Source organism: Puma concolor, chromosome D3, assembly GCF_028749965.1.
Source record: "Puma concolor isolate L17-30 chromosome D3, mPumCon1.1.hap2, whole genome shotgun sequence".
NCBI lineage: Eukaryota > Metazoa > Chordata > Mammalia > Carnivora > Felidae > Puma > Puma concolor.
This window is the reverse complement of record NC_141678.1, coordinates 8,029,869-8,044,391: the sequence shown is the minus strand read 5'-3', so window position 1 is coordinate 8,044,391 and position 14,523 is coordinate 8,029,869. Positions and strand designations below refer to the sequence as shown.

The following is a 14,523-nucleotide window of genomic DNA, read 5'->3' as shown; positions in this document are numbered from 1 at the left end:
GAAATGAGCCGGTCACGTCCAGAAAAACAAACTTACAGCATCCGTTGCAGATGATAAAATTCAAACTTTAAAAACAAAAATTAGAATTTTGGAAAACCTACACTAGCCACCATGAACTGGGCAGCTTCCTAATCACACTTAAAGACTCTTCAGAGGAGACTGGCGGCGTGTCAACAAATGTGTGGGGTTTTTTTTTTTGTTGTTGTTGTTGTTTTACATAGTATAACACTGTTTGCCCCTATTTGGAAAATCTGTATAACTCAGTGAGCCAGTTTTTCCAAATGACCCCACGTGTGATGTTGTAACATCATGCATGAACAAATGAGCTTTTCCAGGGGGCAAGGAAAGACTAATGAATTTTAATGTAACAGCATGACAAGTTCATTGATACAGTTTCAGATTCCACAATGCAACTAACCTTTAAGAAACTGCCACCTGTTGCGTTCTGGTGGAGTACCCACCCCTACTGGGAAGACTGCTAAAATACTCCTCCCCTTTCCAACTAGGGATCTGTACCAGGCCACATTTTCCTCACATAGTTGCTCCAAAACAATGTATTGCGACAGAATGAAGACAGACATATATATGAAAATGCAAATCTTGTCTAATGAACCAAACATAAAAGAAAAGATTTACACAAACATAAAACAACGCCATCCTTCCTATTAATCACTTTTGTTTTGGAAAACGTAGCTAGTTCTCATAAAAATGTCATTTATGTTAACATGTAGTGGGTTTGTTCTTTTTATTTTTTATTTAAAGTTTTATTTATTTAAGTAATCTCTACACTCAACATGGGGCTCAAACTCATGACCATGGGATCGAGAGTAGCACACTCTTCCAACTGAGCCAGCCAGGTGCCCCAAGTTTGTTCTTTTTAAATGAATTCCAAGTATTTTTAAAACTTCTCCATTTTAATTTTGAATAATAATAAATAACCCACATAAATAAAGCTTTTGCGGGGGGGGGGGCTCATAATTTTTAAGAGGGTACAGAATTCCCAAAACCACAACGTTTGAGAACTGATGTGCTAAACCATAAACCCTTTGCAGACAGAGTCGAGCCACTTACACTCTCCCCCCTTTACACACCCACCCTCCCTGTACCTGGGATCCAGACGAAGCACACAGTCAATTTTTATCACACTGAATTAACAGAGCTTCAAAAAGGCGATATAGGCTCCACTACTAAGTGAAAAGTCTATAAAATGGCACAAACATTTGAGTTCAAATAAATAGAACACTGAAGGCAAAAGAGCCATCATTTGTTCAACAAATACTTAATAAACATCTGCTGAAGCCTGAAGCAAGCAACCAAAAGGGGAACAGTGATGAGGAAGGCAGCTGCTCCCCCGAGCTGTTTGGGAAGATGAAGACAGAACATGCTGAAATCCTAGGAAGACATGGGAAAGTCATGTGCAAGTGCTATGGGAGCAGCAAGAGGCTGACTTCCGGAGGACTCCCAGGACAGAGAATGTGGGCTCCTGCAGGCGCAGAGAAGTGAGGAGCAGGAAAAGGAAAAGGGACCGCCAACCCAGGCGAAAGAGGACAAAGAAGCAAGAGCCAGATGCGCTCAGCCACTGGGAGCAGGCCAGGCCACCGGGGGCAGGGGAGTGCGGAGAGCCCAAAGCTGGGGTGCCGGGTGAGGAGCACCTGGTGGCCAGAAGACGGTCTGTGATGGGATGGGCGAGGGTAGGGGACTGAGTCTGAAACTGGCAGGCAGAACCACAGGCAAAGCTACCGCAGAGACTGACAAGGGGAACCCAGGCCCGAGCCAGCAGGGAGATGGTGCTGGACGGTGCGAAGGGATGGAGCCTCGCAGGGAGGAGAGAGACAGCAGCACATCAAGAAAGAAGAGCCTGGAAAGGGAGGAGAGGTGGCCTGCATGTGTCAGAGGCAGGTAAACCATGGCAGGAAGAGCCCCAGCAACGTGGAAAAGTTGGAAGAAGAGTAAAGAGGACCCTAATGGTCAGGCCAAGACGACACTTGCTATTAGTTCCGAAAGCCACATCAGGTTGGAGAGACACACACAAAATTGAGGTTTCCTTCAACCAACACTCACAGTGGCAGGCACCATGGCTGCAAAGCACAGGTAACATCAGAGGCAGGTCCCATAACTGGCCCTGGGACACAGGGCAGGGACGGGGGAGGGCTGAAGAGGAAGAGACAGTGCTGGATCACTGCCAACATGCTGTGTTTAGGGGACACTATTCTCAAAATCGTAAATCCTGACAGCATGCGATGGGCCACATGGACCCTCACTCCAGAAAAATGTACCTAGAGGTAGGCACACAGACAAAAACCTGTATTTAATTTCAAGGGGACTCCCAACATTCCTGAAATCCACGGAAATGACCTGGGTAGAGGTAACAATTAAAAACACAAGTAACCCAACAAAAACTGCACAGCAAAAGGAAAAACAACCAACAGAGTGAAAAGGCAACCCACGAATGTATGTGATGATGCGTTAGTATCTAGGGCACATGAAGAATTCCAATTCAACAACAAAAACACAGACAATCCAATTTAAAAATGGCCAAAGGACTTAAACATTTCTCCAAAAAAGCTACGGCCAACAAAATATGAAAAGATGCTCAACATCACCAATCATCAGGGAAATGCAGATCAAAACCACCACGAAGTACCACCTCACTTCCATCCAGGCAACTGCTTATCAAAACAACAGTAAATCTCAAGTGCTGGCGAGGATGTGGAGAAAATGGAACCCTTGTACACCATTGGTGGGAATGTACGATGGAGCAGCCTCTACGGAAAACAGTATGGCGGTCCCTGAAACCAATAAAAGTAGAGCTATCGTATGATCCAACAATCCTACTTCCAGGTATATACCCAAGGGAATTCAAAACAGGATCTCAGAGAGTTACTGGACACCCCCACGGTGCCCAAGAGCCAAGAGATGCAGAAGCAACTTAAATGTCCATCAACAGAGGAACAGATAAAGAAAACACAGCACATACAAATGATGGAATACTATTCAGTCTTTAAAAAGAAGGAAATCCTGGGGTGCCTGTCTGGCTCAGTTGGTAGAGCATGCAACTCTTGATCTCGGGGTTGTGAGTTCAAGCCTCACGTTGGGCACAGAATTTATGAAAGAAAGAAAAGAAAGAAAAGAAAGATCGATCCTGACCCATGCCACTACGTAGATGAACCTTGAGAACATGATGTTCAGTGAAATGAGCCAGTCGCCGAAGGAGAAATACCATTTATATGAGGGATCTAAAGCAGGCACACTTAGACAGTAGAAAGATGGTTGCCAGGGGCTGGGGGAGGGGAAATGGAGTTGTTGGATGGATATAGGGTTTCCATTTGGCAAGATGAAAAGGTTCTAGAGATCAGCTTGCACAACGAGTATGTAGGTATTATGACTATACTGGACACTTAAAAACGGTTAAGATGGTAAATTCTTTGTGTTTTTGACGGTAAGAAAGAAAACAAAAAATAAAAACAAAACACTAAACTAAAACAAAAACAAAAACGCAGGCAGTATGTGTGGAGGGAGAAGGGGAAGGAGTCCCTGGGCTCAGAGGGGCAGCAGCAGCCGGAGAGAAAGGTGCACCCAATGCCAGGCTGGGCCTTCAGAGCAGCTCTCCCAGGAATCCTGTCCCTCCTGCTGAGCCTGCTTTCCCACGGGAGCAGAGAGATCACCGTTCCCACAGGGAGGACCACGAGGACCTGGGAGCAGCACCCTGCAGAAGGTGGGGTGTGTGCTGTAGGGATCCAGGGACAGACCCCCAGACCATGTTTTGCCAGGGTCTGTGCCATTGGCCCGTCCTGGAGCAAGGCTGGGGCAGGTGAGGCAGTGTGGAGGGGCCGGCCAGGCTCTGCAGCAGCCCGGCTCCTGGGCACCATAAATCAGCCGTCTTTATCTGGGGCAGTCCCCTCAGGCGGGGCACTGACCTTCCACCTGGACCTCTGACTTTGAAGGCAGGACAGGAAGGAAGGGAGGGCCCAGAACCTTCATGAACTGGACCATAAATGTTGGCAATGGGGTCACAGACAGGACAGGCTGACATCTTTAATGGCAGACACTTCAAAGTACTCGGTCATCTAGGGAAGGAAGCAGTTCTAAGGCCATCAGCCTGTGAAGAAAGAGGGGCCCAGCAAGGTAAGTCTGCCCCCAAGTCCTGCGATGTGGAATCTGAAACGGCACTGGTCAGAGCCCCCTTTCTTCCCACAAGGGAGCCCCTCCTAGGGGTTTCTGCAGCTGCAACATTCTCTTTTAAGGGAGAAAAGAGGCAGACCAACAAGCAGAAGAACAAGCCAGGAAGGTGGGGTCTGGATTCAGAGGAGGGCCAGGGCCACCACCTCTGCTCTGCTCTGGGCGTGTGGGGAGAGGCCCCCAGGGGCCTCCCCGCGTGGCCGCAGCCGCCGCACTCACCGCGATGCACTGCCGCATGATACAGCTCTGCTTCATCCGCCCGGGGCCCCCGAACTTCTTCATGTCCTTGCAGAAGTGACACTCTCCGCACTCGGTCCGCAGGCAGGCCTCGCACTTGCGGCATCGCGTCCGGCGCCGGCGAGCTCCCGCCGTCGTCCGGTTGGCGGCCAACTTCACAGCGGAGGCCGGGCCCAGCTTCCCCTTGGGCCGACCTACCGCCCGGTTCTGCGGGAGAGCACACAGGGCCGGTGAGATGGGCCGCAGGGCTGGCCGGACCCCCACCGCAGGGCCTCTGAGGCTGATGTGTTCAGGTCCCAACCCCAGGACCTCAGGCTCCGACCTTATTTAGAAACAGAGCCTGTACAGAGGCGATCCAATTAAAATAAGGTCATTAGGGTGGGCCCTAATCCAGTACAACTGGCATCCTTATGAAAGGGGAAGTCTGGACACAGGCACAGAGGGAACACATGTGGAGACACAGGAAGATGGCCATGTGACTGGAGTAATGGGTCTATAAGCCAAGGAAGTCCGCGGCCACCAAAGGCTCCACCAAAAGTTGGAATAGACAAGGCAGGATCCTCCCTTAGAGCCTTCAGAGCAAGCATGGTCCTGTTAACACCTTGATTTGAGACTTCTGGCCTTCAGAACTGAGAGAGAGTCAGTTTCTGTTAAGTGTCCCAGTTTTGGGTAGTTTATTATGGCAGCCCCTGAAAGTAAAAGGAGGACACCCTGCTTCTGAGAGCGTGTCCTGGCTCAAGACCCTTCTGGGCCCCCACGCCTCGGCAGAGGCCCCTGGCCGCCTCAGGCCAGGTCCCACTACGTGTGCTTCCCGAGAGAGGCCGTACACCGCCACACGGGAGGCCTCTGTCCCCTCTGCCAGGAACACAGACTCCCTTCCCCACTCCGCTTGGCTAATGCCTACTCTTCTGCAGGCCCCAGTTTACAACTGCTTTCTTCTGGCAGCCTCCCTGTCCTGTGTTCAGGGCGCCTTCCCCCATGAGGCAGACTCAGGAAAGCGGTTATCAAAAGTCTTGTCACCACTGTCCTTTCACAAGATGGCCTGGCACACCAGATGTGCTCAATAAACCAAACAAACCCAGGTGGAATGAGACAGTAACCCTAAGGACCCCGACTTCAAGATCTTCTCTAAATGGGCTCCAAATGCTTCTTTCCCTGTGACTCAGAGGAAGAACAGAAGGGAAATGAACAGAAAGCAGTGCAAAAATGTGAAAGAGTGAACCAGCCAGCCACAGGTCCTGTTCAGGGGTCCTTATATCCCAGCCAGCAGTCTCAGAGCCTCTTGCAAACCAGGATCCGTGGTGGAGTTCCTGGGCCAACCGCTGGAGGACAGAGTCTGAGGGGCCCTGTGCACCTGGGACTAAAAGTGGGAGGGACCAGGATGTAGCCTGCATTGTCTGAAGCGCATTTCCAAGTAGCAGGAGAGTTTGCTGAAAAATGGTTCATCTGTCAGGGAGACACTCCTTACCCCAAACCATCGGATCGAATTGGCCTCAAATGCTTAACACCCTTTGCAGCCAATTAATCTCCAGTCCAGTCCCAGCCTTTTAATTTCACTCGCTTGCCACACCCGGATCCCTAAGAAAATTAGCTCCTCTGGTCAGTTCTGGGGGCCCAGAAGTGTGGTTACTATGTATCACAACAGTGCAAAGGGTCCTCCTTCCAGGGACCACCTTCCCCCAAGACCACAGGGGCTATCTAGAAACAGCCACATCAGAAGGAAACACCGTCCACCTTTCATCCGTCTCTTCTCCAGTGCAGTGGTCCCTGCGCAGAATGAAGATCTCACACACGCACCCCACTTCAGTACCGACACCTAAGTGGTCCCTTCCCTCCAATTCATCTTCCTAGCAGCCTGCAACATTCAAGGGAACTGCAAAGCCGTCTGACGGCTGAGGTGCTCACCTTGGAAGTGCTGCTCCTCTGATCTTTATCCCCCGCAGCTTGCCCTGAGCTCCAAAGGGAAAAGGGAGACACCAGACCTGGCTCTAGTGGCCCATTGGTCCTCATCAACCCCATCCTGACCCTGCCGCTGCCACAGAGCCACTCCACGCTCACTCGGTCACGGCCACCCTGAGCTGTGAGGTGGCCCGGACAGCGGCCCTGTCACCAGGGAGACCCACAGATGGGCCTGTCACCACCAGCTGCCTCGGGGAAGGGGCTGCTCCCACACAAGCTACTCTGCCTTCCCCTAGCGAAGGTCTCGCGGCCCCCTCCCCCCCAGTCCTTACACTGCACCCCAACGAGGTCTCGAGTGCCCCTTGTCACACACAGGAGAAGCTTGGCAGCCCTAACACCAGAAGAGGGATAAATCGGCCCACACGTCATACATGGACATTCATGTCAGGTATTGCTGCCAGATAAGTAGTAAAGGGGAAAAAAAAAAAAAAAAAGATGAGTTTTCAGAGGCTTTGGAGATGAGAATGGTACATAAGGAGCCACGGACCTGAACACTAAGCAGCTGACCAGAGAGCAGCAAGTGTGCCAGGCAGAAGCAGCTGATGACAAGGACGGTGACAGCAGTGATGGTGGATATTTGCCGAATGCTTGCTACTGTGATCATCTTTTTGCATATTACCTTATTTTTCCAATAATGACCCTATGAGAGATGCCATTTCTCAGATGAGGGGACTGGAGAGGGAGGATAAGTGGCTTGCCCAAGGTGACAGAGCCAGTAGAGGATGAGCACACACCCAGACTGTGCTCTGAGCACTACGAATTACAGCACACGGGCAGGCACAGCAGGGCGGGAGTCCACTGGAGGTGAGCACACACCCTTGGAAGAGGCCCCTGGTTAGTGCCTTCACGCCCATAGTAGGACAGGTGCCAAAAGAAAGTACACAGAAGCACATTCACTGCCAGAGAAGTGGAAACCAGGAAGGTTTCTCCCTCCCGTCACAGCCAATGCGACTAAGATTCTACCCCTATAAAGAGCACATGTCCTCTAAGTGACTCAGTCCTCAAACCCTGGCAATGAGGCAGACAGTGCCGAGCCTCAAGTCAGGTACAGATGTGAGGGCAGTGCACACAGTCCAACCTCCAAGGACAAACCAGAGGGGAAGGGCTCAAACTCTGACTCCCACAGCAGGAGATTCTAAGGACTAGCCGCTTTGGTGAAGGACTGAAAACATTCCTGGGGTCCAAACACGGTTCTCTTCTTCCACTCAGGAGCGTCAGGTATCAATAGCTGCTGGGCACCTCTGTCCTTACTGGCCATGGGGACAGTGTCCCTCTGAAGTCAAAAGTTAGGCCAATCCAGCCAGGGTCACAGAGCTCATAAGTGACTGTGAAACAAGTCTACCTTCCAGTGCTTTCCAAAGTACATTCCTCTCCAGAGAGGCACTTTTCCAACCCATGAAAAAAACCCAAATTCTTCAGGATCCCAATGGCAGCTGAGACATCCCGGAAAATGACAGGGCAAACGAGAGACGATGTCCTGGAAGAAGAGGTGTGAGGAGGCTCTGTTTCTGAAGACCTTGACTCAGGCCCTCTCTAGCCAGCTGCCAAGTCAAGCTAGAAAAGCTGCTGCCACCTACAGCCTCATGGCCAGTTTTTGCGGGCAGTGGACACCAGCTGGCTTGTTAGGAGTCAGCTGAGCAACACTTGAAATGCAGGCACCTAAGAAAGACCACCCAGAAAATCAACAGGTGAAAAAGACAGTGGAGGGTCTCTATTAAGGAAGGTAAACAAGTCAAAGCCCTGTCATTCTGGCATGAAACTTCTGTCCTAATCTCTTCTGCGTGATACCTAAAGGTTCAAAACTCAGGGTGCCTGGGTGGCTCAGTCAGTTAAGTGTCCGACTTTGACTCAGGTCATGAACTTGCGGTTTGTGAGTTCAAGCCCCACGTCTGGCTCTGCTGACAGCTCACAGACTGGAACCTGCTTCAGATTCTGTGTCTCCCTCACTCTCTGCCCCTCCCCCACCTTGCACCCTGTCTCTCTCAAAACTAAATTTAAAAACACTTAAAAGTTCAAAACCAATTCTAAATTCCACTCTATCCTACCTTTGCCTCTATTTGTTCAAGTAACCCAGAATGCATCTTTGTTAATTTCAGCATGAACTATTCTCAGCAAAATGGAGTGATGGTATCCACTGACTTTCACTTTACAAACCGGCCTCCTCAACCCCAAGGCCACTTGTTGATTTTATCAGCCCAGCTCCACCTGTTAAGGACATCTAGCGTCCATAACTGTCCCCCACACAAAACATAGTATTCTGACACCTCTTCTCCATCAGTTACTCCTAAGCATTTTCCTTAACAGCAATAGTATTTTGGTAGTTCTTTCATTCACTTGTTCATTCATTCCACAAATATTAACAGTGCATCCTATCCATCAGATCCTCTTCTCCTGAATATTCTTGGGCAGAACCTCTTCAATCCCTCATGTCTAAAATACTGGGATTAAAATTACTTGGATTAACTTAAATTAATGAAAAGACATCCCATGTTCATGGATTGAGAGACTTAATATTGTCATGATGGCAATACTCCCCAAAGTGATCTATAAATTCTATGCAATCCCTGTGAAAGTCCCAGCTGTTTGTTTTTTTTTTTTTCTTTTTTTTGCAGAAATCAACAAGCTGACCTTAAAATTCATGTGGAAATGCCAGGGACCTGGAAAGGCCAAAACAAGCTTGAAAATGAAGAGCAAAGTTGGAGGATAAATACTTCTTGATTTCAAAACTTACTACAAAGCTCCAGTAAACAAGACTATGTGATGCTGGTATAAGGACAGACATATTGATCAACAGAATTGAGAATCCAGAAATAAACCCTCACAATATTTACGACAAAATGAATTTTGAGACCAAGTGATGTTTGGCAAGTGTGTCAAGATGATTTAGTCGGGGAAGAGAATAGTCTTTTCAACACATGATGCAGGGACATGCAAAAACAATGAAGTTGATCCCCTACCTCACACTATTTGTAAAATATTACCTCAAATTACCTCTTACCTAAATGTAAGAGCTAAAACTATAAAACTCTTAGAAGAAAACAAAAGGGTAAGCCTTCATGACCCTGGATTAGGCAATGACTTCTTGGATAGGACACCAAAAGCAGAGGCAACAAAAGAAAAGAGATGGACTAAACTTCAAAACTGAAAATTTTTGTGCTCAAAAGGGGCACAATCAGGTGAAAAAGCCCAGAGAGTGGGAGAACACATTGCAAATAATACATCTGGTAAGGGACTAGTATCTAAAATATATAAAGAACTCTAATGACTCAACAATAAAAAGACAAACATCCCAATTTTAAAATGGACAAAGGATTTAGGGGCGCCTGGGTGGCTCAGTCGGTTGAGCATCTGACTTCAGCTCAGGTCACAATCTTGCGGTTGACAAGTTCCAGCCCCACATCGGGCTCTGTGCTGACAGCTCAGAACTTGGAGCCTGCTTCAGATTCTGTGTCTCCCTCTCTCTCTGCCTCTCCCCCACTCATGCTCTGTCTCTCTCTGTCTCAAAAACAAAGATAAACATTAAAAAAAAATTTTTTTTTAAATTAAAAAGTGGACAAAGGATTTAAATAGGTATATTTTCAAAAACATACATACAAATGGGGAACAAGCACATGGAAAGATGCTTAACATTACTAGCCAACAAGAGTATGTAATCTGCACTGGAGACTCATTCATTAATGAATCACAGGTTCACCCACCTGCCTACTCAAGTGTTTTCTGGCTGAGAATTCTGTACCAGATTCAATGGTAAGTGCTGGGAATACAGAGATGAATAAGATGCATCCCATACTCTCAAAGGCATTAGAGTCTAGGGTGAGAAAAACAAACAACCACGTAAATGCAATGCAATGTGATGGTGATGATAATGATATTACAAGTAACGCTGTCTGAAGTAATCATTCCTTTCAATATTCGCATCAGTAACCTATGAGACAGGAATTATGATCTCCATTCAGGAGGAAACTGAAAGAAAAAAAAAAGTGAGGAAACCGAGGCACAGCAAAGTCATCTACCTAATGTCACACTGCCAATGAATGAGAAGCTGAGATGTGAGCCTCAGCAGTGACTCTAAAGCATGGCCCCTGGCATGCTGACCCAGAAGAAATGCCTCATCTCACTGGGAAGGGATAATGGGAAAAGGGCCACAGACAGAGGAGGTGGCGACTAAGGTGGGTCTTAAGGGAGAACAAGCCACATCTTCAGGCCGAGGGTAGGGATGGGGGTAGGGAGCAGATATTCTAGGCAGAAAGAAGAGTAATAAGATAGAGACGTGAAGTGACATGACATATTCAATAGCCTGACACAACTACTTGAGATGTCAGAAGCCCAATCTTGTAGGGCCTCATAGGACACAGAAATACGGTGTCCCCTGAAAGAGCAGTGAAAGGACTTTACGCTCAGGAGCAACATGCACAAATGTGAGGAGTGACTTTCTGGACAGTGAGCAAGATGACAGGCGGGGAGAGGAGTTGAGAAGGGTATGACGACAGCAGTCCAGGCTGAAGATGATGAAGGCATGAGCAGAAGCCACAGAAGCGTTGACAGGGAGGGGATGATTCAGGACATGTTTTAGAAGCAGACCTGGTTTTAGAAGACCCCAGAGGCTGCCTGAACATGGGGCATACAAGCAGAAAGAGCCCTGGAAAGCTCTGAGGTTTATAGCTTGAGCAACAGGAGAACAAGGGGCCTAGGAGAGGAAGGAAAGATCAGTGACTCCACCGTGGACACACAGAATCTGAGGAGCCACAGGACATTCAAGGAAGCTGGCCGGCAGCAGGAGGGACCAGAGTGGATCCATAGCCGGGAGTCAGCATCACATACTGTTAAACTAGTTAAGTCCACAAGGCTGCCCAGGGAGGACGGGCAGAGTGAAAAGAGGGTCCTGGACACTACCTCCAAGACTACGGACATTCAAGGGCCAGTGAGAAAGACCAGCCCGCGGAGGAACGGCCGGAAAGGCAGGCAAAGCAGCAGGCGGTTGGGTCATCCCTGAGCCAGGGAAGAGTTTCAAGAAGGGACGACTGTCCAGAGGAGTCAGTGAGAAAAACAGTGAAATGTGGCTGTGTGGTTTTACAGTGAAGACCGTTGTATATTTCCCAGCAAGCTACCCCCAACAGCAGCACATTGACCCTCAGCCCCACGAGGGGTAGTGATGACCCCCCCCACATCTGTCATGCTAATGCTGTATTCTACTGCATAACATAGATTCACCTCAACATATGTCTGTTCCCAAATCTTCATGCATAATGGACATCCCAGGAAAAGCTGGATGTTAGCAGCAGTGTGGGGCCCCTTAACACACACCTGTAGACTCCAGGGAGGGCTTTGGTTTGTTTATATACTGAGGGTAAGGAGCAAGAGAATAAAAACACGAGAGCTACCGGAAACCCAGGGGATGCGAGGACCTCTGGAGAATCTGAGGAAAGCTAAGGACCTTTTCCCAGAAAAATGCACACAAAGTCACAAACCTTTGATATTATTTCAGGAAGGTTCAGGGACCCCTGTCTTAAAATTTCATAAGAAGCTACAATGAGTAATACAGTAGTTATGGCTGCATAAACTTCTGAGAGATTTTCCTCTCCATAATTTTCTATTATTTTTACTTTTTTAAAACAACAATCACTTTTAGTTTAAGAAAAGGAACAAAGCTATTTTCACTTCAGGGGTTAAAAAAAAAAAGATGGAACACATATTCTCATTAACAGCCCTTTTTTGGGGGGCATCTCCTCAAACTGAACACAGCTAAAGAATTTTCTGACACATTCTGCACTGGAGAAGCAAATCAAGTCCAGGGGAGAAGGCCCAGCCAAGAGTGAGCACTGGCAAAGAGCAGGCAAGGGGTCTCCTCCTGCCCACCATCACCACCTCGCCCCCACCCCACACTGGGAGCAGGGGGAGAAAACCCAGGCTGCTGGGGGAAGCCACAGGGCAGACACACCTAAGGAAGCCTGATGCCGCCCAGGACCGGACACCAGCCTCAGGTGGGCACTAGAGATGGGCACGGACTTTTAAAGTGGAACAGGCAAAATTCTGATGCGGGGTGGGTGTGGGAGGGGCCAGGTGCAGCTGCTGGGGGTAACTGGGCAAGAGCAATTCCCGACAGGGCCTCCGCCAGTCTCTTCGTGAGTGTACCTGCGTGCCCACTCCTCCCTGGAGGACACTTTACAGAAGAGTGGGGTCTAGAGCCCAGAGACTCACTCTCCGGTGGAAAGACGCAAATGCTTTCGAGATCCGTAGAGGAAGCCACTGTTCTCAGGCCCAAGAAATCCTGAGGCTGAGAAAGGCTGAAAAACCTAGTGAGGAAGGGCTAGAGGAGGCCAACAGCAGGGAGTTACAGCCTGGAGCTTCCGCAGGCGTGCGGTCCTTCACGGACAATCTTCTTCTCTGCCGGGAATATGCGAAAAACCTGCTGCCCACTGACCTGGCTTAGGGGTCAGCTCAATACACCTGAGTGAAACAGACCGCCTTAAAGTGAAGCTCAAGAACTTCTGTTGCTGACAGCTCCAGAAGGGCCACACAGGGCTGACTATCCTCAGGAGGGGGAAAGCAGTCTGGCTACCGGGAGCACAGGTCCTCTCCTGAAGGAAGGCTCTCTCAGGAGTGGCAGACCTGAAAACCGTGGTTTTTAGCCCAGAGACACATGAAATCTTGTTTCATACCTTGTCAAAGATTGCATCTACCATAGGCCACAGGGTGTGGCCAAATTAAAAAACCAAAACAAAAGCAAGTAACAGGAACCTCAATCCAGAAACACCAAAGCACAGTCCAGGCTGGCTACCAGTGTCTTCTTGTGAATAAGCAGATGCAGAAAGAGTAACCTGCTGGCAGGAATTAAGCAGACCCAAACTGAACTGAAAATTTTTCAAACCAAGATTTGGTGTGAACCAAGAAGCAAGAAGTGAGAACCATTCACACACTGTGCTGCTGACTTGATAAAAGTTCCAAGACAAAAACCACTTGGGTTGTCTCTGGGTTAACCCAATGCCTAAGACTAGCGAGATTCAGGAACGTCTCATAAGGTGCATGTGCCTGAAAAATATTCCAGCAAAACTCAGAAAACAGTAAAATGCAACTAAACAATAAGATTTAACTTCGTCTGTTAGATAAAACCACTTAATGATGTGTCTGATACAATTTAAGCGCAGCATATACAGCGTTTCCTCAATCGCCCCCAACGGACGAGAAAGTCGTTCCTACATCTCGGCCTGAACATTCCAAAACATCTTTATTCCACTGAGGAAATGCACCCAGGATTATAAATAAGCATCTTATTCACCTGGTCCCATGCCCACATGATAACTTAACCCACCCCATGCTTAATTCCTCGCACAAGTCCACCTAGCCTGTGTCCTGTTTCAAACATTTTGTGCAGACTGCACTCCGTAAAACCTCAACTTTCTTCCCCCGCTTCCTAAACACGAATGTTCCCGGAGCAAATTCACGCCGTAAACACACCCAGGGCTTTGTTTTATACACAGATTTCTCCCCCCTCGTCCCAAGAGAGGTTGCTTTCCCTTCTAAATCCAACCCAGGCCAAATACTGCCATCTGGGGTCACGGCTTCCTCCGCCCCGCCGTGGCGGAGCGCACTCGCCGGGTTCCGGATTCCCCGCGCCGGCCCGCGGCTCGCACCCCTTCCTGTCTCCGTCTGCCCACGGCGGGCGGCGGGCGCGCGGCGCCCAGACAAAAGCTCCGGCCGTCGGGCCCACGGGCCCCGGGCCGCGGCGTCCTCCAGCCCAGAGGCCGAGGGTCCCGGTGCAACTTTGCAAACAGAAAAGAGGGAGGCGCAGGCGGCCGCAGGTCCGGGTGCGCCCAGGGCGGCCGGCACGCGCGTGGGCCGCGGGCGAGGGCTCGAGGGGAGGGCGAGGCGCGCCCTGGCCGCCAGCGCCGGCGCCCGCAACTTGCCCGCGGGCCGTGGCCCGCGCCCGGCAGGGCCCGCCCGACGGCGAGGCCCACATTGTCCCCGCGGCACTGCCGGCCACCCTCGCGCACAGCCGCTCGCACACGCCCCCTGCCCGGGCCGGCTGCGGGGCCCGCGGCGCCCCGGCGGCCGCCGGCCTGCCGAGCTCCTCCACGCCCCGCTCGGGCCCGGCCCTGGCGGCCCCGCCGGCGGCGGCTGCAAAACTTTCTCCTCATCGCGGCGGCCGCG

General features: G+C 49.8%; 1 protein-coding gene across 14 annotated transcripts in view; it reads right to left on the bottom strand.

Annotated features, from left to right (window-relative positions):
• The window catches only part of KDM2B (lysine demethylase 2B), a 152,489-nt gene that overhangs the window by 14,801 nt on the left and 123,165 nt on the right, over positions 1 to 14,523 (bottom strand). For all 14 annotated transcript variants that reach the window (XM_086681620.1, XM_086681618.1, XM_086681613.1 and 11 more), the window contains one exon: positions 4,399 to 4,623. In XM_086681620.1, coding sequence (XP_086537746.1) covers positions 4,399 to 4,623 — 225 coding nt within the window. The remainder of the gene's footprint in view (positions 1 to 4,398; positions 4,624 to 14,523) is intronic.